This window comes from Peromyscus leucopus, chromosome 4 (assembly GCF_004664715.2).
Source record: "Peromyscus leucopus breed LL Stock chromosome 4, UCI_PerLeu_2.1, whole genome shotgun sequence".
In the NCBI taxonomy this organism is placed as follows: Eukaryota; Metazoa; Chordata; class Mammalia; order Rodentia; family Cricetidae; genus Peromyscus; species Peromyscus leucopus.
The window spans coordinates 13747073-13774888 of record NC_051066.1 but is presented as its reverse complement, the minus strand read 5'-3'; the positions used below and the strand labels follow the sequence as shown (position 1 = coordinate 13774888).

Here is a 27816-nt window from a genome sequence, read left to right as displayed (position 1 = left end):
CCAGGGTCTTAGCAGGTCTTCCGCCAAAGAAAAGAGCACCCAGCCTTGCCCTGACTGAGACTAGGATGCTCCCTGCACTGGACCTCAAAGACAGGGCCCCGCCCACCCCGCGGAAGGCGGGACCGCCGCAGTGGTGGCCGGTGGGCGCCTGCCCCTCCCCACCCTCCCTCCTCCTGGCGGCGGTGACATCACGGCTCGGGCGGGAGGGGCGGTGGCACCCCAGCACATCACTTCCTCGGCGCCTCGCGCGGACGCGCGGACAGGCGGACGGACGCGCGGACAGGCGGGCAGATCGGCGGGCGGACGGCCGCAGCGCGGGGCGGTGCTCCTGCTCGGCGCGTCCCCGACTCATGGCGAGCCCAGCCCCGCCCGCGGCCGACGAGCTCCCGGGCCCGGCCGCCAGGCGCCTCTACTCCAGGTAGTTCGAAGACCGGGATGGGGACGGGGACCCGAGCGGCTGGCGCGGGCGGGAGGCTGCCGGCCCAGAACAAAGGCTGCAGCGGTGGCGCGCAACGTGGCCGCGGACGCGCCTCCCTAGCTCTGCGCGGGGGGCGGTGGGGACTCGGGGCCCAAAGATCGGCCCCGTGGCAGAGGGGCTGGGGGCTGGGTTCTGCCTGCAACCCCGTCCCGATGCTTGAGGGGCTTTCGAGGGGGGCAGTCCTCCACCGAGCTCTGTGGGCCCCTGAATAGCCAGGGATGGCAGGGTTCGTGGCCAGGAGTTCGCCTCTCAAGCCTGAGACTGCCATGACCCGGTACTGGGGTGACATGGTCACGACCCAGGCTGACATGATGGGGCCCTGCCCTCACGAGCTATCCCCAGCCTCAGGCCAGCAGAACCTGGGCCTGGGCCAGGCAGGTGGGTGTGAGCCTCCTTACAAAGGCGCTTGCCTTCCAGGTAGGTTCACAGGTGAGCCAGCGGTCTGTGCTCTGTGCCCACGCCCACTGGGTATGACAGGCTAGCCCTGCTTCTGGCCGCATGCCTCCCTGGTGACTCCGGCCTGATGAGGGTGTTCCCCACGAGGTGCTGGTTCCAGAAGTGGATCGGGTACCGCCAGTTCACTCTGGCCTCATGCTGAGCTCGAAGGGCCTGAGTGCTGGGCAGGGTCTGCAGACTGTCCCCAGCCCTAGGAGAAGGCCCGGCTCCCTGCTGTGAGCTTCGGCTTCCCACCTCTTCTGATCCTGCTAGGGGCCAACCCTGAAGTAATCTGCCCCAAGTGAGGTGGCTCATCAGCTAGCCGAGCTCGGCCCAGTACCTCCAAAGATCAAAATGAAGGCTTGGTGGCTGGTGAGAAGAGGACTTCCCCCGCCCCCTTCTACTCTGCCTGCAGCTCAGAGACAGTGTCCCCATTGTGTGGTGTGGAAGATCAAGCCTGAGCCCTGTCCTCTGCCTCCTGGTTTTGGTGCAGGGGTAAGAGGTTTGCTGGCAGCTTCTTCCTAGAGTCCCCTGAGAGGGGAAGCTGTGCAGGGTCACATTTACCTCAGGACCTGCCACCTGTGAGAAGGAGGTATCTATCAGGCCGCTGGGGTGTGAGGGGAGGGCGGGGAGGGAGACTATTGAGAACACAGGTCTCCAAGCTGTGTCCGTTGCCCTCACTTCTCCCTGGTGGTGATTCGCTAGGCCGAATTCAGGCCCTGGGTAGCTCTCGCTGGTTAGGGACAGTATTCAGGATACTGGTTGAGGCCCTGAGCTCAGCCTGGCATCCCTCCAAGCTGAAACCCAAGCTGAGCTGAGAGGGTTGAGCTGGGACCAGATTTAAGCTGAGCAGCCAAGAGCCTTCCCACAGGGCCTTCCAGGAGGCCCGTGAGCTATTTGGTCACCACGTAGGGATCACAGCCAGGCCTGGACAGCCAGTCTTGGGCTTAGATAGGCAGATGGGACGCACCGGAAGCATTTTGAAGAGGGTATTAGAAAGGAGTCAGCGAAGGAAAGTCGCTACCGTCAGGCCCAGCAACCTGTGGCCTCTGGAACTAAGAAGGAAGAGATCCAAGCATGTCCTGACCCCACATGAACCCCAGGGTGTCCAGGGAAGCTTGCATGCTGGCATGGGTACTCGGGTACATAGGTGCCTAGGTGAACTGGGTCCACCTGATCTAAGAACTCCTGTGGCCTTTCTGGGCTGATACAGGATGTCTTGCTGGGAGACATTCTCTGCACCATCCACCCTCCCAGGAACATCCCCACTCTCACTGAGAGGGTTTGATACTTATAAAATGGGACTGAGGCCGGGCGGTGGTGGTACATGCCTTTAATCCCAGCACTCAGGAGGCAGAGCCAGGTGGATCTCTGTGAGTTCAAGGCTAGCCTGGTCTACAGAGCAAGATCCAGGACAGGTACCAAAACTACACAGAGAAACCCTGCCTCGAAAAGCCAAAAAATAAAATAAAATGGGACTGAGGAATTGAGAAGAGCCACAAATGTGTCCCTGAACTACCACCTCCTCGTGGAGAGTAGAGAGGGACTGGACCCTGGGTGGGGGGTGGGGGTGTAAAGTGGGGAGGCTCTCTGTTGAGAATCTTGGTCCACTGACGCTGGGGCCAGAACAGGGGCTTGGGATAGAGGGTCCCAGAGAGACGAACAAGTAGCCAGGACGTCTCTGCAAATCCTCTTCCAGCCTCGCAGCCCCAAGAGGTGAGGGGCGAAGTGCTGAGTGAGGCTGGGAAGGGAGGAGTGGCGGGGGAGCACACACTGGGTGTCCTTGTAAAAGCTGCTCCTGGGGTAGAGGCCCCTGGTGCCTGGGCATGGCATCCCTCGGCATGGGCGAGGCCTCTGGGGCTGCATGGCCGAGCGCTCTACCCCACTGTGCCACCTCTTTCTGTGGTTTTCCCTCGGCACTGTCCCAGTCAGGCCCGTTCCCCATCCTGGCCCCAGACATCCCTGCAGGCCTGATCCTTAGGTACCTTCCTGAAGCTGAGGTACCCCTGCCCACAGCAGTTTCCTGCTCCCGCCATGCTCCCGCCCAGCCCTCCCACTTCTTTCTCTCTCCTTCCTCCCCTGGCTGTTGAGGGAATGTCAGTGGGACTTCCTTCTCGGAGATGCTGAATGGGAAGAGCTGGGACGGACAGCTGTGAGCAAGGGTCTCTCAAGCCTCTGGCCAGGGACCAGTGCCAGGTGACTGCTCTTCAGTGAAGGAGGCGGGCAGAAATGCAGGTAGCTAGAACTGGAGTGCTCAGGAGCCAGCTGGTGTGGGTACCAGACAACACCAGGAGTCTTAAGGGGACAGGCAGGTGAGATCAGGAGGCCAGAGGGACATGAGCAGAATGTGGCTGGCCACTAGGGAGTCAGTTACTGCTGCAGTGGCTGGGATATGGCAGACAGGGCCTGGTTCCTGGTTGCTGTGACCTACTGTTCTTGACATCTGGAACAGCACAGGGCTGTGAGCCATTTAAAGTGGCCCAGTTGGTGACATGACTTGGGGTCAGGACCTCAGTGTGGAGGTGGGTCAGCTGGGGTAGGCAGCGCCATCCTCTTTGATGAGGTGAAGGGTTGCTGTTTACCTGTTCAGCAATAGGTCCGTCTAGCCAGATGATACATTTTGGGAAGAAGTTGCTCACTCCCAGGATTGGGGTGGTGTGGCCAGTGGGAGACACTAAGCTCCAAACCCTAGATAACTGTGGTCTGGAGCCTTGAGGGCAGGATTTCAAGGGATCCTTGGAGTGGACAGGTCTTTCAGGGGCCTCAGATAACCCAGCAGTTGTTTGTTCAAATGGCTGTAGCTACCTGGGCATATGAACACCTTGACAAGTGACAGATGAGCAGTACCTTGTAGGCCTGCCGAGGTGATATGGGCGCACAGAGGTTCCAGGAACTTCTCTGCTCGGCCGCATCAGACTGGCTGGCCCCAAGAGGGCAGGAGGGGGGTGGAAAGCAGAGCAGGTATGTCAATGGGGAGGCAGGGAGGCCCAAGAGAGCCCCGTCCCCTCGGGAGTTCCAGGCTTACCCTGATACTCTTGGCCAAGGTGTTCTAGAAGTGGAGCCCCTGAACTGAGTTGTCCAGGGCCTGGAAGCCTTCTCTGGGGTACTGTCTCTGCTCAGAGCCCAAAGTGGTCTCGGGGAGAGTACTACCCCTGCTGTCCAGTCTCCTGTGACTGCAGCTGTACCCCCTCATTCTTGTCTCTGGGTTCCACAGCCAAAAGGCGTGTAGCTTGGCTGGAGGGCTTCCAGGAATGGTCCTGTCAGCACTGGGATGGGGCCAAAATGGGGCCGTAGTCTAGGGAAAGGCCTGTGAGAGGCTACCAGTACACTGCCCTCAGGCACTGGATTGGGCCCTGATGCTGGGGGCCAATGTCCTCTGTGGACGTTGGTAAACCCCCCTTCATTCTTGGGGTCCCTCCCTTTGCCCGGGTAGGGCTGAGAAGGTGTTTGGGAAATTAGAAGTTAGAGGAAAATCCCAGCTTCCCTGGAACAGCCTCTGCAAACCCTGTGTGGCCCTGGTTGGGACCCTGAGCCTGGAACTTACCTTGAAGAGGTGGGCGAGTGTAACGGCGCTCAGGAAGAGTCCTGCGGGGTGAAGAGGACTCCATGTCCCAGGCCGGTTGAGTTGCCCATGCCAGGATCCAGGGCAGAGCCAACGCCAGGGGCCGGAGGGAGTAAAGACTCCAAGTACCAACCTTGTCCAGAGTCCTAGCTTCGCCCAGCCGTGGGACAGGCTCTCCTAGCCGGCATTCCAGGCGGGAGACTCTGACTTTCTGCCAACCTCTGTCAGCACCAGGTGGGGAGCAGAGCTCGATTGGGGGGGGGGGTTCTCGTGCACTGCGCCTACCCTCTCACCACTAATGTGGCCAGCGGCTGCTACGTCCCATCTTAATACTCCTGAAGTCCCTGGGTCCTGGGTCCGACCTGCGTAAAAGTTTGCCGAAGGATTGGTTCCGTGCTCCCTGCCCAGCCCCCAAGGAGGACAGAAGGGCAGCAGAGGATTACCTCAGGCTTCCCACCCCACCCCCTCTGCCATAAGTGCTCATCCATCCAGACTGAGCTGCCCTTGATCCTTGGATCCACGTCACACCCGGGGAAAGAGGGAGATGCTGTTGAAGAGCCTGGAGCCTGAGATTGGCACGTCCCCTGGGACCATGGCCAGAGCTGTGATGCAGGCTGCAGCCATGGAGGGCCAGCCTCTGGCCCTGAGCTTAGCCGAGAAGGCTGTGTGCAAGGTGGTCTATGGTGCCCCTCGCCCCCGCCCGTTGCTGCTGCCTGTGGGTCTGGAGCTGTGGCTGTATGTGCAGAAGATGCGTAACCTACAGAGAAAGAGGTGGGGACCAGGCAGGCGCCAGGCTTCAAGGCTGGGTGCCTGAGTGGGTCCAGGCGTGATTTGGGAGTGTCGGGGAGGGACAGGAACCTGCAGAGAAAAAGGTTGGGCAAGTGACAGGAGTCAGAGGTGGGTGTTTGGCATGATTCAGGGGTGTCTTGTCGGGAGGAGCTCTTTGTGTTATGGCCCAAGTTAATTCCCCATCTGGGACACAGTAACCCCACTGATGCCCCTTCTGGCATGTTCTCCAGGGCTTCTTCCCCAGATCTCTCCCAAACCTTTGCTTTCTGGGTGCCAAATCACTGGGCTAGGAGGGTGACAGGGTGTAATGGCAGTTCCCCCTAATCAGTAGTACCCCCGTGTGGCAGACACGCCTGTGCAGTCCTCTAGAAGGCCAGCAGAACTGAGCCATATCTGGCTGCTCAGAACCATGGGGCAGGGACAGATAGGCCTTAATTAAGAAGCCAGAACTTGGCACTGGCCACAGGAGAGAAGATGTCTTGTGGCTGGTTGCCACAGTAACCACGGCTCTTGTGGCCAACGTGGCATCTGATGGCCTTTCCCAGAGGGCTTGGTAAGGTGGCCGTCAGGGAGTCCAGCAGGTATGAATGGGAGTCCCCGGCATAACAGGGTAGGTGGGTAGCCCAAGGGCCTGGCTTCCTGGTCTTAAGGTCACATGCCTTCCTCTGACCCCTGAGAGAAGTGGGGGTCCAGCAAGAAGCCCAATCTCCCTGATGCCAAGTGTGTGTGTAAAGAAAGCCCTGCACACCCCTTTCTGATTATGTCGCTGTTTAACAGCATCAGACTGAGGCCCCTTCAGATGCCATGCCTGGGCCTCAGCCCTGGTAAGAAATGTCTGGACACACAGTCTAGAAGGGGCAGGACTCCAGAGCCTTCCTATGACAGACCCAGAGGGTGGCACCCACACTGAAGCAGGGTCCTAACTGGCACAGCATGGGTGTGTGGTGAGTTGACTGTGTGGCAGCCAGAGATGCCCTGGCAAGAAAAGCCCGGACTAGAGCGTGATGGCAGGTACCAGAAGCCTGAGAGGCAGGAGCGTGTCTCTTGAGAATTCATGTTCTCACTCCCTGGGGAGAGTGGAGGCACCTGGTACCCGATCTTACGATGTCAGGAGAGAAGGGCAGGGCAGCCAGTGGTTGACTTCTAGAAATCCAGGGACCTTGCACGTGGTGGCTCTACTACAGAAAAGGAGGTGTGAGCGCTGTGGGCTTTGGGGTACCAAAGGGACTTGACAGCATGGCTTGGTCCCTGGGGTGTTGGCGTGTGGGCACAGGGGGGATGGGATTTACAGCATTCTAAGCCCAGGGATGCAGATGCGTGTGCCAGCTTCTCGGGTCCGTTGACTCCACCGTCTATCCACGTGGCACTGTTATCTTGGGAAAGTTCAAAATGCCCCATTTTCTTGATAACACAATACAGTGGATGTGACTTTGCGATTTGTGTCAAAGAACCTTTGGTTCAAATGCCTAGCATCTCTGTCCTTGATTTTCCATGGCTTCCCTGCGGCGCTCTGGATTGTTGACTGATTCTCAGGACACACAGGAGGAGCCAGCATCTTGGGCAACAAGGCACTTGATATTGACTTTAAAATTATTCAGTCAGGCTTGGCAGTGGTGGCGCACACCTTTAATCCCAGCGCTTGGGAGGCAGAGGCAGGCGGATCTCTGTGAGTTCGAGGCCAGCCTGATCTATAAAGTACATTCCAGGACAGCTAGGACTGTTACACAGAGAAACCCTGTCTCGAAAAAACAACAACAAAAAATTATTCAGATCTGGGCCCACAATACAACATGTCTCTTATTCTATCTAGTTTCTGGGAAGGCCGAGGCAAGAGAATTGCTTGGGCCTGGGCCACATAGAGAGAATCTGACCCAAACAGTGGAGAGAAAAGTGAAGCTGGGTGGTGGAGGCGCACACCTTTAACCCCAGCACTCAGGAGGCAGAGGCAGGTGGATCTGTGAGTTCGAGGCCAGCCTGGTCTACAGAGTGAGTTCCAGGACAGAGAAAACCTATCTCAAAACAAAACAACAACAACAACAAAAAAACAAACAAAACCAAACGGGTAGGGACAAAGAAAGCTGAACAGCTGGGGCACTGTTGGGTCCGGTATCTGCTCTGAGGCATGAATCCCCAGCAGGCATGTCTGTGACCAAGGCTGTGATGTAGGCAACAGCTGCTGCAGAACACTGTCTCTGTTGTGACCACAGAGGGTCCCAAGGGATGGGCCGTGATCCCCCTTCTCTGCCCAGGATGGAGGCCTCCTGTCTGGAGCTGGCACTGGAAGGCGAGCGGCTGTGTAAGGCGGGGGACTTCAAGGCAGGCGTGGCCTTCTTTGAGGCTGCTGTGCAGGTGGGCACCGAGGACCTGAAGACACTGAGTGCCATCTACAGCCAGCTGGGCAATGCCTACTTCTATCTGAAGGAGTATGCCCGGGCCCTGCAGTTCCACAAACATGACCTGCTGCTGGCACGGTGAGTATGGCGAAGTGTGGCCTGGTGGTACGAGCCTGGTGCCCTGCCCGGGGGAGTTTGAAAGGTGCTGATGTCTCAGAGCCTGGAGAGCCCAGCGGGTAGCCCTGGCCAGGGAGGGGGATCTGGGGACCCCTTAGAGGTCTGTGTTCAAGTCAAGGGGTGTGTGTGTGTGTATGAACATGTGTCTGTCTATGTGTTCTGTCTGGCCTCCTGTACCTGCTGTGACTCTTTCTCCCCGGACTATGTCTCTACCACCCATAGGTCTTCCTTTTCTGTGGTCTTGGGTTCAGGCTTACTCCTTGCCATTTTCTCTGTTAGGAGTGGTCTTGCCCCCAGGGGCTTCCTGTTCTCCCTCTGAACTCTAACCCTTTAAAGGTTTTTATTTTTATTTATTTGGTTATTTGAGACAAGGCTTCTCTGTATAGTTTTGGTGTCTGTCCTGGATCTCGCTCTGTAGACCAGGCTGGCCTCAAACTTAGAGATCCGCCTGGCTCTGCCTCCCGAGTGCTGGGATTAAAGGCGTGCGCCACTGTTGGCTCCTTAAAGGATTATGATCTTCCTCCTGCACACACCCTTCTTAAATGTCCTACCATTCCTGAGTTTCTACCCCAATGTCTCCAGTCTTATCCAACCTCTGACTCTTGGTTCCCACTGTGTCCTACAGGGCCTTCCCTTGTTCCACATTCAACCTAGCTCGTTATTGAGGCCTCAAAGCCACCCTGACTTCCTAGATAGGGGGCAGAATCCTCCCAGCCCTGCCCATACTGGTGACCCTGCTCACCAGGGAGCCCCCCCCCCATCCCATCCTCAACACTCAGTCCAGATCTGGTGCCAGTGGCCTGAACAAGGGTTCACCAATGAGTGTGAAGAGCTAACTCTCCACTGCCAGACCTTCTCCTCCAAGGCTCTTTTGGCTCTTGCTCAGCTCAGGGCCCGGTTAGACTCATGCCCGGCTCCTCACTCCTTCCTGCCCTCTAGGACCATTGGCGACCGCATGGGGGAGGCCAAGGCCAGCGGGAACCTCGGCAACACACTCAAGGTCCTAGGCCGGTTCGATGAGGCCATCGTCTGCTGCCAGCGACACTTGGACATTGCCCAGGAGCAGGGGGACAAGGTGGGTGGTTGGCCCCCTGGATCCTATGCTCTTCCCATCCCTGCCGAGGCTCTTAACCTCAGACATTAGCAGACAGAACAGTGGGCCTGGCAGAGGATAGAAGGGGTGGGGGGTGGAACTGGGTTTGCCCTTCTCAGGGACCCAGCAGGCCAGGGGACTACCCAGCCCCTGCAAGCCAGGGCACCTTGGGATGAGTTCCCTGGGGGCCTGTAGAGCGTGCTCTCATACCTCACTGCTGCCCACAGGTTGGGGAGGCGAGAGCACTCTACAACATTGGAAATGTGTACCACGCCAAGGGCAAACAGCTGTCCTGGAATGCTGCACAGGACCCTGGGCACCTGCCACCTGATGTCCGTGAGACACTCCACAGGGCCTCTGAGTTCTATGAGTGAGTGAGTGGGGTGGGCTGGCGCCACAGGGTGGGGACCGATGGGACCGAGGCTTGTCTGGATGCCCCTGCATTCCACAGACACTTCTTAAGCCAATGTGGGCCAGGCAAGGGACTGGGCAGGATCCCAGACAAAACATCCCCACATGTATCCAGCCCTAATGCTTTATGGCCACCCTTCCCCTCCCACATACTTATCAGGGACTGGTAGGTTTTGATCAGACCTCCAGCCCTGAAGCTCAGATGTCCTCAGAGCCAAAGAACCCATTCTGAGCCACCCTGTATCTTGGGAGAACTACTTGCTACTTTCCAGCCTCACGGGGAGGAGATGTAAGCCACTTTCCTGGTGCTGGGGAGGACACAGCTCAGACAGACTTGGTCCCCCTAGGAGGAACCTGTCCCTGGTGAAGGAACTAGGTGATCGGGCGGCCCAGGGCAGGGCCTATGGCAACCTGGGTAACACCCACTACCTTCTGGGAAACTTCAACGAGGCCACAACCTTCCACAAAGAGGTGAGCTGGGCCTGGGTGCTGGGGCAGGGATGCTGCAACAGGAAACCTGAGGAACACTTCATTGTCCTCAACATCAGGGAAGCTGCGGAACCCCACTGATCCCCCAGCTCCTACTGTATTTGGTCCTGGGGTTCCCGTCTGCTTCCCTGGACACTCAGATCAAATCAGCACCCTATCAGGGAGGCATCCCTGGCAGTGTGTCTAGGGTTTCAGGACTATGTGATCATCTCTGGACTTGGATCTGTCTGCAGCGCCTGGCCATCGCCAAGGAGTTTGGAGACAAGGCAGCCGAGAGGAGGGCCTACAGCAACTTGGGCAATGCCCACATCTTCTTGGGGCGCTTTGATGTGGCTGCCGAACACTACAAGTAAGCCCCGGGTGCAGTGGATGATGGGCCACACAGAAATGCCCATCCCAGAGGGCAGTCTTGGGGTGCACTGAACACCAGGCTGCAGAGATGCCCCTCCCCATGTTGTGGGGGGCGGGCACTGATCACTTAGCATTCTCAAGAGCCAGTTGGGGACCCTGGCTACCCTGAAAAAGGCCAATGCATGATACTCATGGGTGTCCCCGAACTGTGCTGAAGTTCTTAGGCAGCTGCTTCCTAGGTAGAGACTTCAGGATTGGGCCCGTTGGGGGGCCTCCATGCTCGTCTCATGGTTCTGAACTGTGGACACTCGGTCTTGGATCCCCTGTAAAGTGTCATCAGCTCAGCGTGGTTTGTGGCCCACCGGTTCCTTAGCCAGTGGGAGCCCGTGCACCCACGTGCATCTGGTGCTGTGAATGAAATGCTGTGGCCACCTGTGTTCCTGAGGAGGAAAGGGGAGAACTGCCACCCACTTAGGGACGACTCTCTCATTCTGCACAGGAAGACGCTGCAGCTGTCTCGGCAGCTCAGGGACCAGGCAGTGGAAGCGCAGGCCTGCTACAGCCTGGGCAACACCTACACGCTGCTGCAGGACTACGAGCGTGCTGCTGAGTACCACCTGCGGCACCTGGTCATCGCCCAAGAGCTGGCTGATAGGTGTGTGGGGGCAAGGCCCTGGCGGGACTGGCTTACAGTGGGTATGGGTCCCTGCTCCCCTGCTGGCCGCAGCATGGTCAGAGCAGCCTCCCACCAAGGCTCTCAGCCCTTCCCTCAGTGGGAAACAATTTAAGCAAGTCGGTAGGTGCAAGGCTCAAAGAGGCCCTTACCAGGACCTGGGGTGGAGGGAGGTTTTCCCACCACTCAGGTCTGCATCCCTCTCCCCATGGCAACATAAATCTCATGGCCTCCAACTTTGGAATAGCCTTCCATGCCGATCTGTGATTGCAGGCAGGGTCTCAGAGCCACAGGCCTAGGGGCAGGTATAGTGAGGGGTATTCTCCAAGAGCTACCCTATCCCCTGGGACTTTCTGCCCCAGGGAGGGGCAAATAATGGAAGTTTTCTGGAACTAGATACAGATAGTAGCCGTACAGCAATGGGGACAGCTAAAATGTCTCATAAAAGGAACGATTCATGGCTCACTTGGACCTGGGTGAACCAGTGTAGAGCAAGCCGCAGGAGATATTACCTTGCTGGCCACTAGGGGGCGAGCCAGGCTTTGAGGAAAAGAACCCAAGGGCCGAGCCCTGAGGGCCATATGGAGGCCACAACTGGCCCCAGGGTAAGCTGGCCACAAACTCAGGTTTATCAAGTTAATTCTTTCAACAAGGAAGAATAAAAGTGCAGGTGGTTGATGCTTCTCCCTAGAGGGGGTGAATCAGTCAGCAGTGTGGCCGGGGCCAGCGGGCCCCCTCGGTGGCCGAGGACTCACTGTGTTGTTGGTACCTTGTGTACCAGGGTTGGGAGAGGGGCAGGGACTTGGGGCAACAGGCAGTCCTGGGAGGCAGGTGTGACTGTCTAACCTTTCACAGGGTGGGAGAGGGCCGGGCGTGCTGGAGCCTGGGGAACGCCTACGTGTCCATGGGGAGCCCCGCGCAGGCCTTGACTTTTGCCAAGAAACACCTGCAGATCTCCCAGGAGGTGAGCCGGGCCCACGCCCCTAGGCCTCTGCTGGTGCCTCAGCAGCCCGTCATCTCCTTCTTGGGCTGCCCCCATTGGCCTTTCTGAACACTGGGTCCCCGAGAGAACAGTTCCCACTCGTGTGTACAGGGGTCAGTGGGTTTATGGGGAAGCAAGGATCTGTTTTCCACCCTTGGAGTGCTGTTGCCCCCTGTGTGGATTCCATCCTCCAGCCCCTGATAGAATTGGGCCATGTTGGATTATAGGGCTGCTGGCAGTAACCTCTTAGAGGTGGACCAGGAAGACAGAGGTTCTAGCGTCCAGGAGCTCCCTAGGTAGCCGAGTCTCCCTCCTCTTTGTTCAGTCCCCCCCTACTGTGGACAGTGCAGAGACATCCCAAGAAACCTGCCCTCCCTAACTAAGGGTGGGCCTTAAGTCCCAAGAGCATCACAAGGAGCTTCATGGGCGCCCAGGTTCAGGTGAGATGGGATGGTCCTATCAGATAGGATGATCCAGAGCAGAAGGGAGCCTGTCTGGAGACCCCTCCACGGGGTGACCAGTCCCACATCCTGATGAGTGCAAGCAGCGGTTTCTGGAGACTTCTGAGCTTTGTGGCTCCCTGTGTTCCTCACGTTGGGCTTGTACTCAAGAGGGTCCCACTGGTGCAGCCTGAGGCTGGTGGGACCTAAGAGAAGACTGGCTGACCAATCACAGGATGTCTCCCAAGACCCTGAGCACTTCTGGGGTGGACTAGAGGCCATCCGGAACATCTGGGATGGACCCTCAGAGTCAACTTCTGATAGCGGGCACTGGCCCTCTAAAAAAATCCAGAGGTCTGAGGTCAGCTCAGGCTGTCCAGCAGGCCAAGGATGGTGTGCTGGAGCCCTACCTCCAACACTAAGAGAGCACAGTCCCAGGCCTCACCTGCCCATCTACTCGCCCCTGCTTGCTTCAGATCGGAGACCGGAACGGAGAGCTCACAGCCCGCATGAATATTGCTCAGCTGCAGCTGGCACTGGGCCGGCTGACTAGCCCAGCAGCGGCCGAGAAGCCAGATCTGGCTGGCTATGAGGCGCAAGGTGAGTTCCGGTTCTGAGGGCTGGGGTCTGCGTCCTCGTGGTCTCTGGCTCAGCCTGAGGGACCGTCAGAGCAGCATCCGGGCAGGGGTATGGCAAGAGAGAAACTCAGGGGAAAAGACATAGGATTAGATCAACAGGACTGACCCTTGGTTTGGGGCACAGGGTGGGTCTGCCAGAAAGGGAGGCACTAGCAACTGCTCAGTAAAGGAAGAGTCTACCTCATCTGAGTACCCCCTCTTCCCACCGTTGTTCTGGGCCCAGGGGAGACCACTGCCCACTGCCCAGGGGAGCTCACAGTGGTAGGAGAGAGAGGTGGACACAGAACTGTGCTGCACTGTGGTGTGGGGAGAGACAGGGTGTCCAGAGTTCTGGGGCACAAATGGAGCCCACCGGGGCAAATCAGGGCTCAGGGGTATTTTAGTTGTTATTGTTCTATTGCTGTGAAGAGACACCGTGACCAAGGCAATGCTTGTGGAAAAAACCATTTAACTGGGGGCTTGCTTTTGTTTTCAGAGGCTTAGTCCATCGTGGTGGGGAGTGTGGTAGCAGGCAGGCAGGTATGGTGCTGGGAGGCACCTGAGGTGCACACCTGATCCAAAAGTTGCAGGCAGAGAGAGAAAATGGGCTTGGCATGGGCTTTTGAAGTTCTCTGTATGTCTGTCTTTCTGTCTCTGTCCCTGTCTCTGTCTCTTCTCTGGTTTTTCAAGACAGTGTTTCTCTGTGAGACATTGGTTGTCCTGGAAATCGCTGTGGAGACCAGGTTGGCCTTGAACTCACAGAGATCTGCCTGTTTCTGACTCCCAAGTGCAGGGATTAAAGGCGTGCACCACCACCACCCGGCTGGCATGGGCTTTTGAAACCTCAAAGCCCACTCTAAGTGACACATCTCCTCCAACAAGGCCACGCCTCTTAATCCTTCCTAAACAGTTTCACTACCTACGGACCAAGCATACAAACATGGGCTATGAGGGCTCTTCCCATTCAATCCATCACAAGGGGCAACTGAAAGATGTGGGGCGGAAGTGATAGTCAGTAGCCAGGCACACCAATGGCAGAGGGAGAGTGGTCAGTTCTGCACCGTCCTTGAGACAGTGAGGACCCTGTGGTCACCTAGAGCCCCTCCCTCCATGATCCTGGTGGCACCACAGGGCTGATGACGAGAAGACAGGAAATGGCTCCTTCCCAAGCAGCCAGAGTGTCCATCACCCTGCCCTGTAGGAGGGGCTTCTGGGAGGCTGGAGGGAGCCAGTCCGTGCCTGCCTGGAGTACTAATCAGGCAAAGCCACTCCAGTGACCTCATTCAAGCTGATGATTGTCCCATCAGGTCAGACACATAGTGAATGAAAGGACAAAATGTTCCCCACAAAGCAAATGCATTAACACGTACAAAGGAGGGGCAGGGTGGATGCAGGGTGCTGTGCTGAGTTGGCGTCTGGAGCCTCATAGGGCTTGGGGGAGGGGGGGAGCAAGCCCCAGCACGGAGCCAGCTGCCCCATGTTCCTTGAGTTTGCCGGGAGTGGAACCCCAGCTATTCATGGGTGATTTCCCAGGGGCACCCACTGACTCCAGCCTCCCTCTCAGGACATCCAGAAGCAAGGATACTTGCTGCCATGAGAGCCCCGGTTCCTCAAACCTGGGATTTTTCAGCATGACCTGGCCTGGAAAATAAGGCTGGGGGACAGAGGAGAGGAGCAAAGGCTTCTGGGACCCTCAGCCACTCCGTGTGGCAAGGGATGCAGTGGCGAATGGGGTGGGATGGTGTGGGTCCATACCCATTTTCGCAGGGTAGATAGCTCTGTACAGAGTTCCTAACACAGCCCACAGCCCAAGAACCCTGAGCAGGGCTGGCCGGCTTCTGGAAGGATTCCCACAGAGGCGGCCAGCTCCTCGTCCTGACTTTCTTCCTCCTCTAAGCTAAGGGAAAGGGGGGCAAGTCACGAGTGAATGGCCAGGGACAAGGCAGCTCTGTCCTCCCCACATTGGCTCCTCTGCTCTGCCCTGCATACCAGACCCTTCCCAGCCGGGGCCCCCGGAAGTCTCCTCCCCACAGGGCTCCTTGCGGCCAACGGCCGGGCCCTGGACACTGGGGAAGAGTTTATCCTCCAAGGAAGACATCAGGGAGAGGGATCTGGTGCCCTGACGTCCTGGGATGCAGCTGCTGAAGGCAGGCCGGCACTGTGAGAGTCTGAGTGGCCCTGAGGGAGACCCCCACTCAGGTGAGCAAGGAACGAGCAGGGTCAGGAAGCCGGGAGAGAGCTAGACTCAGCTGAGACACTTGAGAAGGGCTGTCCTTGCCTCCTGTAAACGGACCAGGAGCTAGGCAGGTGCACACCCAATGGTTCTGGTTCAGGGGGCTAGGTGGGTACCCCAAAGGGCACAGACCCAGCAGGGTTGGGGATAGGTGGTCTCTCGGGCCCGGGGAATGCATTCTGCTAGGGCTGGAGGGAAGTCAGAGCCAGGAGAGACGTGGCCTTTAGTTGTTAGACTCAGTCTGGTGTGGTATTTACATGTGGTGTGGCCTGTGGGACTGGAGGACAAGGCACTCATTGTGGGCTTGCAGAAGTGCAGTGGTTTGAGTGGGCAATGGGGGAGACATACATTTGGGCTTTGGGCAGTGATGGGTGAGTGCGTGTTGAGCTGAGCAGTGTGTATTTTGAGCATGGTGTACATTGTAGGTGTGATGGTGGCCAGTGCGCTCGAGGCAGGAAAAGGCTCAGTTTTTCTCTCCTGACTTGATGAGTGTAAACAAGGGACTCCTGTGAAAGAAAATAGAGCGCCCCCCTTACCTCCCCTTGGTGGTGCCTTCTCAGCCAGCAAAGCAGCAGCCCCAGACTGTCCTAGTCTGTGGGGGTACTATCCTGCCAGCTGCTTCCCCTGCATACCCCTGGGTGTGTAGCTCTCTGAGACCTTTATAGCATACTTGGCTATTTTGTTCATGCCATCAGGAATGCAGTGGTGTGGGGATCATGCAGGCAGAGTTTCGTGTATCCTGATGAGCATGCAAAGAAGAAGGAAAGCTAGCCCTGATCCCTGCCAGGCTCGATGGCTCTGGCCTAGGCTACCCCATGTACACAGTGACATAGTAGAAGCCCTCTGCTCTTGGTGATCTGTAGCCCTTCTCATCCTCTGGGCCCAGTATTGTGGTGTGAGCACAGGGCAGCTCGCTGAGGGAAATGCGCTGGAAGTCCTTCTCCACTTCTGGGTCAAGGATAAGCTTTATGCTTGGTGTGGCGTCTGAGGGGCCGCGTAGGCCGTGGCCTCTGGCCTTGGCTCTGTCTACCGTAGTCTATGCCCCATCTGGGAGGCAGGCCCGCTAGTAGTGCTAAGAGTGACAGCCAGGCAAATGGCAAGAGTATTGAGTCTGCTGCGCAGATGTGTCTGCAGCTGTCGGGGCCGTGGGGAGGACCTCATGGACCTGCAGACCCAGTAGACGGGAGGCAGATCTAGCCAGGGGCTCACTGTGTTCTGGCATGGAGAAAGGACTGAAGGGCAAGGTTTGGGACTGTCATGGGTCACCCTGGAAGAAAAGGGCCAGTTTCTAGGTCTTTGGAGGTAAAACTACCAGTAGCGGCCCCCATGGACTGAGGATGGAGTGCTTTCCATTGTCGGGAGGGCTGGGACACAGAACACGTATAGGTTTGGATGACTTTCCCTGAGATGTAGAGGTCAGGGTCCTTCGCGAGACAGGGATGGTCCACCTTGGATGGGTAGTCATAATGGAGAAGTTTCTAGACCTTGTGCTGTAGGTGAGGTGGACAGGAAGCTGAAGGAGGGGTTAGGGTCTGAGGCCTCAGTGGAGGTGGCTCAGCTGAGGAGGCGTGGCCATTAGCAGTGGCCGGACCTGACCTTTTTGACTCTGGACAGAGGATTCATTTAGCTGGGCCCAGCGAGCCTCCCACCCAGTCTGCAGAAGGATGCCCTCCCTGAGCCAGCTGCGGGCTGTGGTTCAGAGGACTGCACAGTCTCTACCACAGCTTGGGTCCACCCGTGCAGCATCAGTGGAGGGCTCCCTCAGAGGCCACCTCTTCAGGGGCCGGGCCCAATACTGGCCCTTCCTTGTGTCCCCCTTGTATTGTCTCTTCACGTCTTGGTTCCATCTGAACTGTCCTTTTGTGGCTCGGCTGACCTGGCTCTGCTATGTGGACAGTCTGCCTGGCTGGTTCTCCCAGGACCTGGGCCTTGCAGGTGGTCAAGGCAGTTGCCCAAACCAGGCTCGCTTCTCCAGTCCCCTTTCCATCACTGCCTGTGCTGGGAAAGGACCTGGGGGCCTGGGAACCAGGGTGAAGTTGCTCCCCACCCCACCTAGAAATGAAGGTCAGGGACCCCTGGGGCTGGTGGCAGCACTAAGCAGCGTGGGTTCAGGCAGTTGCTCCTTCCCACCCAACTGTGGTTGTGGACTTGGGAGCTGGCGACACGTCCCCTGTGGGAACCCAGAGCCCAGTTCAAACCATCGGCCAGGCTGTGCCCACCCCAAGTTGTCCAGTGTCCAGAGTGCCCTGCAGCGGGACTGCCCTGAGCCACGTCACTGCTACTCCAGCCTGGGTGGTCCACAGTGAGCCCCAGGGACCCAGAGGTTCCCCCTTACCCCATCCCCATGTGGGCACAGGAGGTAGGATAGGGAGATTCGGAGTGGCTTCATGGAGGGGATGCTATGGAATACACGGGCTGCCTTCCAGGAGGAAGGAACAGTACCAACTAAGTGGTAGGAAGCACAGGGCGTGGCTTGGTAGAGTATCCCATGGCGGGGATACCAAAACTCTCTGCTGCACCCTTCTCAGGGTCAGATCTGTCCTTAAGCCTTGCCTGCCTGGTCTGGTGCCCACAGCCCAGTTAGATGGCTCAGTGGACACTCAGACACTCTGTTTTCCCTGCACAAGCGGGGATTTATGAACACTGGCCCCTGGGTGCAGTACTGCTGCACCCTTAGTCTCCCGGGTCCCTTGCTTGGCTAGTGGCCTCAGAGCTCTGGGTCAGCACTGGGCTGACGGGCTGTGGTCTCTTTCAGGAGCTAGACCCAAGAGGACACAGAGGCTGAGCGCTGAGACCTGGGACCTGCTACGGCTCCCCCTGGACCGGGTGAGCTGGGGATCAGGGCTGGTGGCGGGGGCACTGCGGAACAGATGGCAGCGGCGACGTGGTCAGCATGTGGTCTCTGGGTTAATGAGCCCAGTGCGCAATGTTTGCGGAGCTGTCAACTCCCTTTTTGGGCCCTGTCCCCTGGGAGATAAATGTCCCTCCCCCAGCAGCCTGAGGCCCTACGGCAGCCATTTGTCAACACTCCCCTTGAGGTGTTCTGACTGTACACTCTGGCACGAGCTTTCCCTGGGTGGCATGTGCTGGGTTCCTGTCTGCTCCCTGCCACGGGACTGACTCTGGGGGGGGGGGAGCAGGATGGTATTGTTGGAGAAGCTGTTGGGTTTTGGCAAACCCCAAATCTGTAGGGGGGGCTAGTGTGGGTACTGTCTGGCTCACTGTAGCCTGTCCTCTCTGATCTTCTAGTTGTAAATAACCTTTGGGGCATAACGTGAGTTCAAGGCCAGGGACACCTATGGTCACCTGTTGCCCAGCATGAGAAGGCTGACATTTAAGGACGTCGGCATTCCTCCAGTCCCCTGCTGAGAGGGGACTTTGGTTTCCAACTGCCCTGGCTCATGACCAACCTGCCTTTCCCTCTCCAGGAGCAAAATGGAGACACCCACCACACAGGGGACTGGAGGGGACCAGGCAGGGACTTGCTCCCCCTCCCCATGAGGAGCAGGAAGTACCAGGAAGGGGCAGATGCCACCGAGAGGCGACCTCGGGAGGGCAGCCACTCTCCACTGGACAGCGCTGACGTAAGGGTGCAGGTGCCTCGTACGGTAGGTGCCTCCTGAGTCGAGGGGACGGTTGTGAATACTGAGCTCTCCCTTCCCTCTCTCTGCCCATCCAGCCTGGTTGCCAGGCAGGGGGTCAAGGTTGGACTGTTTACTCAGGGAGGCAGAGCTGTAAGCTGATGGGCCCTCCACCTGGCCTTGTGTGGTCCAGGGACTCTGTGAGGTGCAGAGCTCTTAACTGCACCTCCGGGAGCCCTCCTGGACACTCCAGGCCGGCCTTCCTGCAGACAGGCTCTGTCTCTTTCTGGGCCTCAGTGTCCACCCTTGTCACCAGTCTTCAGGTGGCCTCCCTCTGTGTCACTGGCCCCTTCTTTGCCTTGCTGGGACCCTGGAGACCTGGTGTACAAGCTGAAGAAGCTGGGCGGAACGGCCCACTCCAGAGTGCCTGGGCACAGACCCGAACTCAGGGATCCCAGGCAGGGGCTCCAGTTTGGGGGTCCTCTGCCTTGAGCCTAGGAAATGGTACCGCCTGCAACCCCTCAATGTGACTCAGAGTTTAAGAGGCCTCCTGAGGAGTCTCCTGAGTTGCAGAGTGGTGTCCCTGAGCTGAGGGGTGTGAGGGGTGGCTGGAGATGGGTGGGAAGGCCCCAAGCTTGCCCATGGGGCAGGTCCCAAGGAGAAGGCCTTATTGCTGGGGGCAGTTCAGTGTGAGAGGGGGCACGTGCCTGGTCTTGGGGAGTGGCATCGTGTGGAGGGGCATGCTGGGTGGGTGGCTAGTGCACAACTGGAGAGCCAGATGTGGAAGGGACAGCAGGGAGTTGGCATCTGCCCAGTGTCCCAACAGGTCCGGGCTGGGAGGTGCCACCTAGTCCACCTGGGCTTAGCATCCTGATCAAAGCTGGACTGGAGACCTGGCCGGGGGTTGGTATGGCCCGGCAGGAACCCACAGCTCAGACCTGGGAGCACTCAGTGTTCCTGGCAGCACACAGAAATGGTAAAATGGGTAGCTCAATGGTCAGTTACAAGACTGGTGGCCAGTGGGTGGAGGGTGGGGCCTGCCGGGGCCAATGGTGCCCACTGTGCCTGGGCAGTATCTCCAGGCACTGGGAGCTGGTGGGGGTCCAGAGACAGAGTCTGGATTTAGGCTTGGAAGTCTTTGTGCAGGGCACTCGGGTCCTGAGGCTCTAGGAAGTGGCACACAACACCCTCGCCCTGCCACAGGCTCAGGCAGCCTGTGCTGCTGCGTAGGGGCCTCGGTTATTCTTAGTGCCTGGAGCCCACCCTTCCTGCCGGGGCGGCCGCCTTCAGCCCCACTCCAGCCCACTTTATTCCTGTTTCAGGGAGGCCTCGGGGAGCTATGAAGGGAACACACAGTCTTTTATCCATCATGGGCTTATGGATGGTTGTGGTGGGGGGCGAGGGGCCGCCCTGCCGACGTCAAGGCCTGCCCAGGCCAGGGTGAGAGTCCACCTGGGGCGGCCTCAGGAGCAAAGCTGAGGGCGAGACTGCGTCTCCCAGGGGCCCAGATTTAGCTTTGGAAGGAAGCCCAGGGGCCAAGGGGTTGGGTGGGAAAGGGCTTTCAAGTAAGCTGTCCGCCCCCGCAGCCTTTAGCGTGCCCACCCACAGGCCTCAAGGGGTGTGCTCTGGTGAGCTGGGGGGAAGCCAGCTCATTGTTGAGAGAGAGAGAGAGAGAGAGAGAGAGAGAGAGAGAGAGAGAGAGAGAGAGAGAGAGAGAGTCCTGACATACTCGTGCGTTGCAGCCGTGAGGGTGGGTACTGGGAGAGCCCAGCCTTCTTCTCCCTGGTGTGTGTGTGTGTGTGTGTGTGTGTGTGTGTGTGTGTGTGTGTGTGTGTGTGTGTGTGTGTGTGTGTGTGTGTGTGTTCTTCTCCCTGGTGTGTGTGTGTGTGTGTGTGTGTGTGTGTGTGTGTGTGTGTGTGTTCAAGCACCCGTGAGCTGCAGCAGTGAGGGCGGGTACCGAGAGAGCCCAGCCTCTCCCTAGCTCCTATTTAAGCATCCGGCGAACACTGTGGGTCCCAGCAGCGGCAGTGAGGAGACACTTGGCACTCCGGGCAGGTGGATAGCGGCTGTGCCTGGCACCTTGGCATCCTGCCTGGGTTGCACGTGGCCTGGCGCCCATACAACTCCTGATTGCTGCTGCTGGAGGGAGCCTGTGATCCTGTGTGAGTGTGGGTCCTTGGGCATGCAGGGACTTCAGTCAGCCAGGTAGGGGTGGGCTGGGCCAGGTCTGTCCACTTCTCTAGGACCTGGGCTTACACTAAAGCAGTACAGATCGCAGTCAGACCTCATGAGGAACTCAGACCTTCGGGAAAGAGCTAGAGACTTAGGCTGTGGGCCAGGGGCAGGGGACAGGGAGGCCCTTCACAGTCCTCACAAGACCCTCTCAGACATGGGAGCATGCTCCTGAGGGGTATGAGGGGAGGGGCAGGGCAGTAAGCATAGGGAGTCCAAGTCCCGAATCTCCAGCCTGGATGTGGTTCTACCATATCTTGACAGCTCAGGAGTGAGGGCAAGAGGGGTCTCAGAACAGATCCTTCAGGGGCTGTGTGGGGTGGGGTGGGTGGGGTGTTGCTAGGCAGAGCCTCTCTGTAGTGCAGCTTGGACCCTGCAGACGTCCGGTCCTCCAGACATACCTGTGCAGCCTCCACTGGCCTGGAGGAGTGCAGGCTCCGCCCGAGTGCTCGTGTCCTCTGGCTGGGCTGTGTATGTTAGCGCTCCCTTTTCTTCTGGCTCTGGTTTTTCTCCTGGCTCTGACAGTTGCCAGGCTGCAGAGCTCATTTAGGCCACAGAAGGACAGAGCCTGAAGGAGAGCAAGGTCAGCCTGGGGACTCAGATCCAGTAGGGTCTCTCTCCTTTGCCATGTGACTGCCCTGTCCGTAGCTCCCGTGACTGGGTCCACATTGCCTTCAGAGTCCCGAGTTCAGTCCTAAGCTGGGGTTGTCTGCCGGGTCTGCTTGTGTCCCGATCTCAGTGCTGTTCTTACCCCTGTGTGACCTTGGGTAGGCCATGCAACCTCTCTGTGCCTGTGCCTCTGTGTGCAGGGCAATCCCAGGCATGGGAAGTGCCTTCTGGGGGAACTCTTCCTGCATTCAGAAGGCCACGCTCTGCAGAACCAGACCTTCCCAGTCACTGCTTCCTTGCTCTTTGTGTGGACTTGGGTGGGCTAGGGGCAGGTTCCAGCTTCTTGCAGCAGGGGCTTCTGGACCCCAGCCCATCCATTGCCAGTCTAGGACCCCAGCCAGGCCAGGCTTCTGAGACCCAGCCTGCAGAGGAGGCCAGAGTTATACCCCTTCCCTCCAAGGATGTGAAAACAGTCTGGAACGGCACAACCTGCTGTGGTCACCTGATGCCCAGGATTCACAGACCCAGAGCCTCCCTTTGGAAGTAGCCTCCCCCACCCGCATGACTTATCTGGACTCAGGACAGTCATCCCTGACCTAGGCCTTAGCCTAGACCCCCACTTAGCCACCCACACATTGAAGGACAGATCCTGCCATCCGGTCAGCCCAGGGATCTAGAGCGCGGCAAGGACTCCAGGAAGTTCTTCCTCTTCGGGAAGGAACTCTCAGCCGTAGGCAGCTGTATTGCCACCCTCGACCCTTGTAGAGGCCCAGCCCTTCCCCTCCCCTCAGCCAGCGCACAGAGGACCTAGGGGTGTTCGTATCATATACACTGGCAGTCCTAACGAGGGTGGGCAGTCCTGCCAGTAGGTCTGGGACCCTGAGACACTGAGGGCTGAACTGGGGCCTCCCTCCCCACCCAGGGTATTCCCAGAGCCCCATCTTCTGACGAGGAGTGCTTCTTCGACCTGCTGAGTAAGTTCCAGAGCAGTCGCATGGATGACCAGCGTTGCCCCCTGGAGGAAGGCCAGGCAGGGGCCGCCGAGGCCACAGCTGCCCCAACCCTGGAGGAGAGGGCAGGTGAGTACAGAGCCTAGGTGGGCCCACCAGCCAGATCCAGCACTAATCCCATGAGCCCCCAGTCCAGAGGGGCAGGATAGGCCAGCTGCAAAGTGCCCCCATCACCCAGCGCTCCCTCCACGCCTGTCCCTGAAGCTACATCCTGGGAAGTATGTAATTACCCCACCCTGAAGAACACGCAGCGTCTATGCATCCCAGCCTTTGAGCGTGTGGGAGGCCAGAGCTTTCTCCTGTCAGCTCCTGAAGTCCTAGGAGGCAGAGGTGGGAGGCAGGGCAGGGGCAGGATGGTTAGGAGCAGCCCCAGGCATGGGGGACTTACTGGGGCCATATTCCCGTGGAGAGAGCTGGGTCAGTTCGAGAAGCCCGCGGTCCCAGTGGCCCCTCTCCAGGCTTCACCCTCTGCCTGTCCCTTGCAGCCCAGCCCTCCGTGACAGCTTCACCACAGACTGAGGAGTTCTTTGACCTCATTGCCAGCTCTCAGAGCCGCCGGCTGGATGACCAGAGGGCTAGCGTGGGCAGCCTGCCTGGGCTACGCATCACCCTCAACAATGTGGGGCACCTCCGAGGCGACGGGGACCCTCAGGAGCCAGGGGATGAGTTTTTCAACATGCTTATCAAGTACCAGGTGGGCCTGCACTCAGGAGACAAGGGGTGGGGCCTCTTCCAGGCCAGCCTTCCGGTGGGCCTCTGCCAGCTGCAGTATAGACACCTGGCAGGCCCACAGCAAGCTGTGGTCTCTCTGTCTCTGGCCTTGCCTGAGGGATGCCAGGGGAAGACACAGAAACAAGCTGGTGGATGAGGATGGCACAGCCAGAGTCAGGGACCATCCACAGATGCCCAGGCCTGAAACCCTCCCTTCTGCCAAGGGCCCAAGCACCTCCCGAGACATCAGCCTCAGCACACTTCAGTGCTGGAGTTCAGTCTGGGGTTGCCAGGTCCCTAAATCCAGGGATGTTCACTGCAGCTTCCACATCTGGGCAGAGGAAACTGAGGGTCAAGTGGCACCCTGGAGTTGGGAAGGAGGGGGAGCTGGGGTATCGGCAGCTGGCTGGAGGAATAGGGGCAGGGAATGGCTCTGAAAAAGACCACACACCATGGGGCCGACAGGTAAGGTCTTCATGCCTAGGCCTATGAAGACAGACCAGGGTAGGGCTCCCCATGGATGGGCCTCATTGTATGGGAGGGGGCTGAGGCTGGGGTGCTGCTGAACTGAGCCACCTACCCACGGCCTGGCTGCACAGAGGGTGGGTGGTAGGTTCACTCTGCAGACCAGCTGCCTCCCAACTGGAGCATGTACGTGGTGGGGCCCGGTCAGACACAGGAATGGCCAGGGCCGGCACTCCGCCTCGGCATCAGGCTAAGTTTCCAGATCAATGTTCGTTCTCACAGAGGAGACAGAACCACAGCAGCGTCCCGGCAGCCTCCTCTAAGTCAGCTCCTCCTGAGAAGCCCCGCCCACTCCAATACTTGGGCCATCAGCTGCATCGGCTCCAGTCCATTCTGCTCCAGGCCCTGAAGAAAAGCCAACACCCTTCAGGCCCCCCAGCCTGCACATCAGGACAGGCAGAGCTCATGGTGTCAGCTGATTGATCCCAAGGAGACCCTTGGCGGGTTGGGGCTTGGAGCGGTGATGGTGGTGGTGATTTCCAAGCAACAGGCTCTGAGCTGTGGCCCCCAGGCCCTCCAAGGGCAGTGCAGGGTTGTGCTAGGTTCCAGGGTAGTTTAGGGGTATGGTCCTTGGATCAGCAGGTCCCAGGAGTTGGCCTTAGGCTGGCTTATTCTATGCCCAGAATATACCACCCAGTCCTTGCTGCTTAGTTGGCCAGCCACAGCTCTGGGGAGATGTCTTCAAGAGACATTGCCAGGGCAGGGCTTCTAACACCGCCCCAGAACCAGGGAGGCAAGAGGTGGCTGAAACAGGTCCCACTTGGAGTGCCCTACTCCCCCAAGCCAGTGTCTTCTGCCCTCAGATTTTCAATAAGCCCATTGCCCACCCAGTGCCAGGATAGGCCCTCCAAAGGCCCACGAAATGCAAGGCCATCAACCTCCACTGTGTCTGCCCAGTCCTCCAGGATTGATGACCAGCGCTGCCCACCGCCTGACGTGCTGCCCCGAGGCCCCACCATGCCTGACGAGGATTTCTTCAGCCTTATCCAGAGAGTGCAGGCCAAGCGGATGGATGAGCAGCGTGTGGACCTTGCTGGGAGCCCGGAGCAGGAGGCCAGTGGGCTGCATGAACCTCGGCAGCCCTGTCCACCAGGTGCCAGCTAAGGCCTCAGCCCTCCAGCCAGGCATGCCCTGCCCCGGACTCTGGGGATTCAGTTGTCCGCAGTGGCCGTGACCCCTTGATAAGCCAAATCTTCCCTAGGCCATGATGGAGAGCCAGCTCAGCCCCCGACCCCCTTCCCACTGAGCCAGATGGTGGGCACCCAGCCCTCAAGGAACCCCCGCCCCAGGGTGCTGGGCTCAGGCTAGAGCTGCTGTATGGGGGAGGGCATGCTTCTGTCCCCATGTGGCCCCTAGCTTCCCGCAGGCCCCGCCGTGCCCTGCTCCAGGCCAGGCCTTCAGCATGTTGGCCCCGAGCCCCGGTGCTGTCCAGACCCTTCTCCCCCAAGCCCTGCCCTGCCAAATGTGAAACTCTGCCAACTCACCCTGGCTCCCCACAGGAGCATAAAAGATTGCTGGGGTCTACAGTGGCATGGCATGATCTGTCCCCCAGCTGGTCCTGGGATGGCTATGCAGGAGGTACACTCAGTATTCTGCCTCACCTCCCCAGGGCAGGCCCTATTCTGGCCTGTCTGTGCCCAACTCTGCTGCGGGAGATTGGCAGCTACCAAGTCCAGACACCCTGAGCAAGCAGTCGCCAGCCTTGCACTTGGTCTCTGAGGAAGGAGGGACCTTCTCCAGCAGGGGGACAAGGCAAGCCTCCGAGCCAAAACCACAGGCAGGGTCTTGTCCTAGGAGGACTTGTCCTGCCAGCTGGCAGTGGGTATTCATGAGGAATCTGCTCAGCTACCCTCCAGTCCCCTCGGTGACCATCCACCCCATGCTACTAGGGAAATGCTAGCTGGGCTTTCTCCTTCAGGGGTCGGTCCAGTTGCATTACCTTGAGTTGGACACAGGGCACTGTAGTTGGGGTGGAGATTCAGGCCAGACTGCTGGGGCATCCATGAGACAGACCTTTGGGGACTGTGGTCCCAGCTCTTACCTGCAGATCCTGCAGGTAGCCCTACTGGAGGGCTCTGTACAACCTTCGGACCCCCAGGGCCTCTTACCCTGCAGCCTAGGAGGGGCCAGGGCAAGGGAACCTGAAGGGCCAGCCCTGGGGACCCACCTTCTGAGAGACAACAGCACCCCAAGAGCAGGAGCAAATGCCAGAGCACAGGGTCTCGGGCGGGACACAGTGGCCGCCTGCATACTTGAATGTACATGCGTATTTATTGCTCACATGTGTTTGCCATGTTATCCACGGGTTCTTTCCAACCCGAGAGGTACGTTTTTGTTTGACCCGAAAATAAAAAAGTCTGCCAAGTGAGTGTGGCTTCTGTTGGAATTTGTCAGTCAGCCTTCCCAGGACGTGGGACTGGCTTGTCCAGTGCAGTGTCCTCCAGCATACACGCCGAAGTTGTGAGGAATGTGTCCCTGCTGTGGGTAGCAATGAGGGGCTGGGGCCAGGGCCTCTACGGGCTGCATCCTCTGCTGTTCATTGTCCTGCCTTTCCAGAGACAGGTAGCAGAAGCCAGGGACGTCACCGCACAGGTGAGGCTGGCCCTTCTGAGCAGCCTCGCCCTGATTGGATTAGCTCCAGCCACAGGGCTTCCTTCATCCTAGCAGTGCACGTTACCGGGACTAGATTACGCCAGTCCAAGCCACAGAGGAGCTCGGAGAGGGCCTGCCTTGTCCTCAGTGTTCATGCGGTGAGCAGCATCCCATGGAACTCAAGTCTGATTGGGCCCTTTGGGGAGAGGCCTGACCTAGGCCAAAGGAGGCAACACAGGCTAAGACCAATAACGTATCCTAGAGAAGTCGTTGGGAGTCGGGAGCACTGTGGTGGCTCTAGGGGCAGCCAAACTCTTCCAGGCAGGCTGCAAAGGCTTAGGTGCTGGGAGGCCAACTTTGGAAGGAGCTGCCATGGGAAGGGGATATGGTGAGGGCCGAGCCACTCGATAGAAGTCGCACTGAAAACACTGAGCTGGCCAAGAGGCTGTTGGAGTGGTACCTTAAAGTCTCCACTGAGGGAGGAAGGAGCAGGCTGCCTAACTACTTAGTCAGAACAACCCCAAGCCGCCATGATTGGGAACAGTGGTCCAGGTTCGGGGTATGGACCGTGCAATAATGGTCTGTGTGGAAGGTGAGACTTAAAAGTGAAACCTTGATGTCCAGGAGAGCCTCCCTGGAAGGGAGGACTCCGGAGCAGCCCCAGATGAGGAGCAGCTGCAGCACGCAGAAGGCACACACAGAGCTAAGTCCAAACCATGCGCTTTGACTTCCCATCCAGAGCAGGTCCAGACCCAGCTCTGCACCATCAAATCTAGCCGGACTCTGGTCCAGACCCTCGAAGGCAACAAGGCAACCTCGCCAGGTTCCACTGGCCTCCTGCGCTTGAGGGCCTCCTCGCAAGGGAGTCAGCCCCCTCTGACCTCTGTGTCCTCCACGGGGAGCAGGCTGGCGCTGGGGGCTGGCTCTGCCTCTGGGGCCGTGACAGTTGGCACAGATGGCACAGGAGCCTCTGGGTGGGGATAATAGCAGGGTGCTCGCTGAGGGAAGGACGGGGTAATGGAGTGGAGACACCGCCTGCAAGTGCGCCCGGCCTCCCACGGCCTAGAACAAACTGCTAATCACTAGCTGGGTCCCAGGAGACAGGGTGGCATTGTGTCACCATCACACTCCCCTCAGCTGCCTTCTCCGCCCTCCTGTCCCAGGTCCTTCCCTGCCAGATGGGCTGGTGATTAATGTGGGAGGTCACGGCCCAGAAACTCCTGCAGAAAGCCCGGCCTGGTCTTGTATCTGCTTGTTTTCCTCAACACAAGAACATCCTGAAGGCGTGTCAAACGCTGGGAGATGAACCTCCCCCCAAGGCAGGCGTGATGTGGCCCTCATCACTGCCACACATCTCCTTAGGCCCCTGAGCAGTACCCTATGGGTCTACGGCCAGCACTGAGGGGACAAAAGCCATGCCTCAGGGCTGGGCTTGACTCTAGCTCACACAATGGAAGCTCCCAGTGCTAGCCAGCAGAGAGCAGGAAACACAA

At 58.5% G+C, this 27816-nt stretch overlaps 1 protein-coding gene across 6 annotated transcripts; it reads left to right on the top strand.

Annotated features, from left to right (window-relative positions):
• Positions 1-235: 235 nt before the first annotated feature.
• On the top strand, positions 236-26099 carry Gpsm1 (G protein signaling modulator 1). 6 transcript variants are annotated; one of them, XM_028868819.1, is made up of 14 exons: positions 236-418; positions 7514-7735; positions 8714-8849; positions 9095-9237; positions 9626-9749; positions 10001-10116; positions 10618-10773; positions 11647-11755; positions 12690-12813; positions 17819-17889; positions 18492-18671; positions 22408-22564; positions 22981-23189; positions 24629-26099. In XM_028868819.1, the coding sequence occupies exons 1-14, from the start codon at positions 351-353 to the stop codon at positions 24833-24835; spliced, it is 2022 nt and encodes a 673-aa protein (XP_028724652.1). In that variant the 5' UTR covers positions 236-350; the 3' UTR covers positions 24836-26099. The 6 variants fall into 6 exon arrangements, with proteins under 6 accessions (XP_028724652.1, XP_037060568.1, XP_028724655.2 ...); XM_037204673.1 differs by having other exon boundaries at positions 271-418; positions 23954-24719; XM_028868822.2 differs by lacking the exon at positions 236-418 and adding an exon at positions 5068-5246.
• The last annotated feature ends 1717 nt before the right edge of the window (positions 26100-27816 follow it).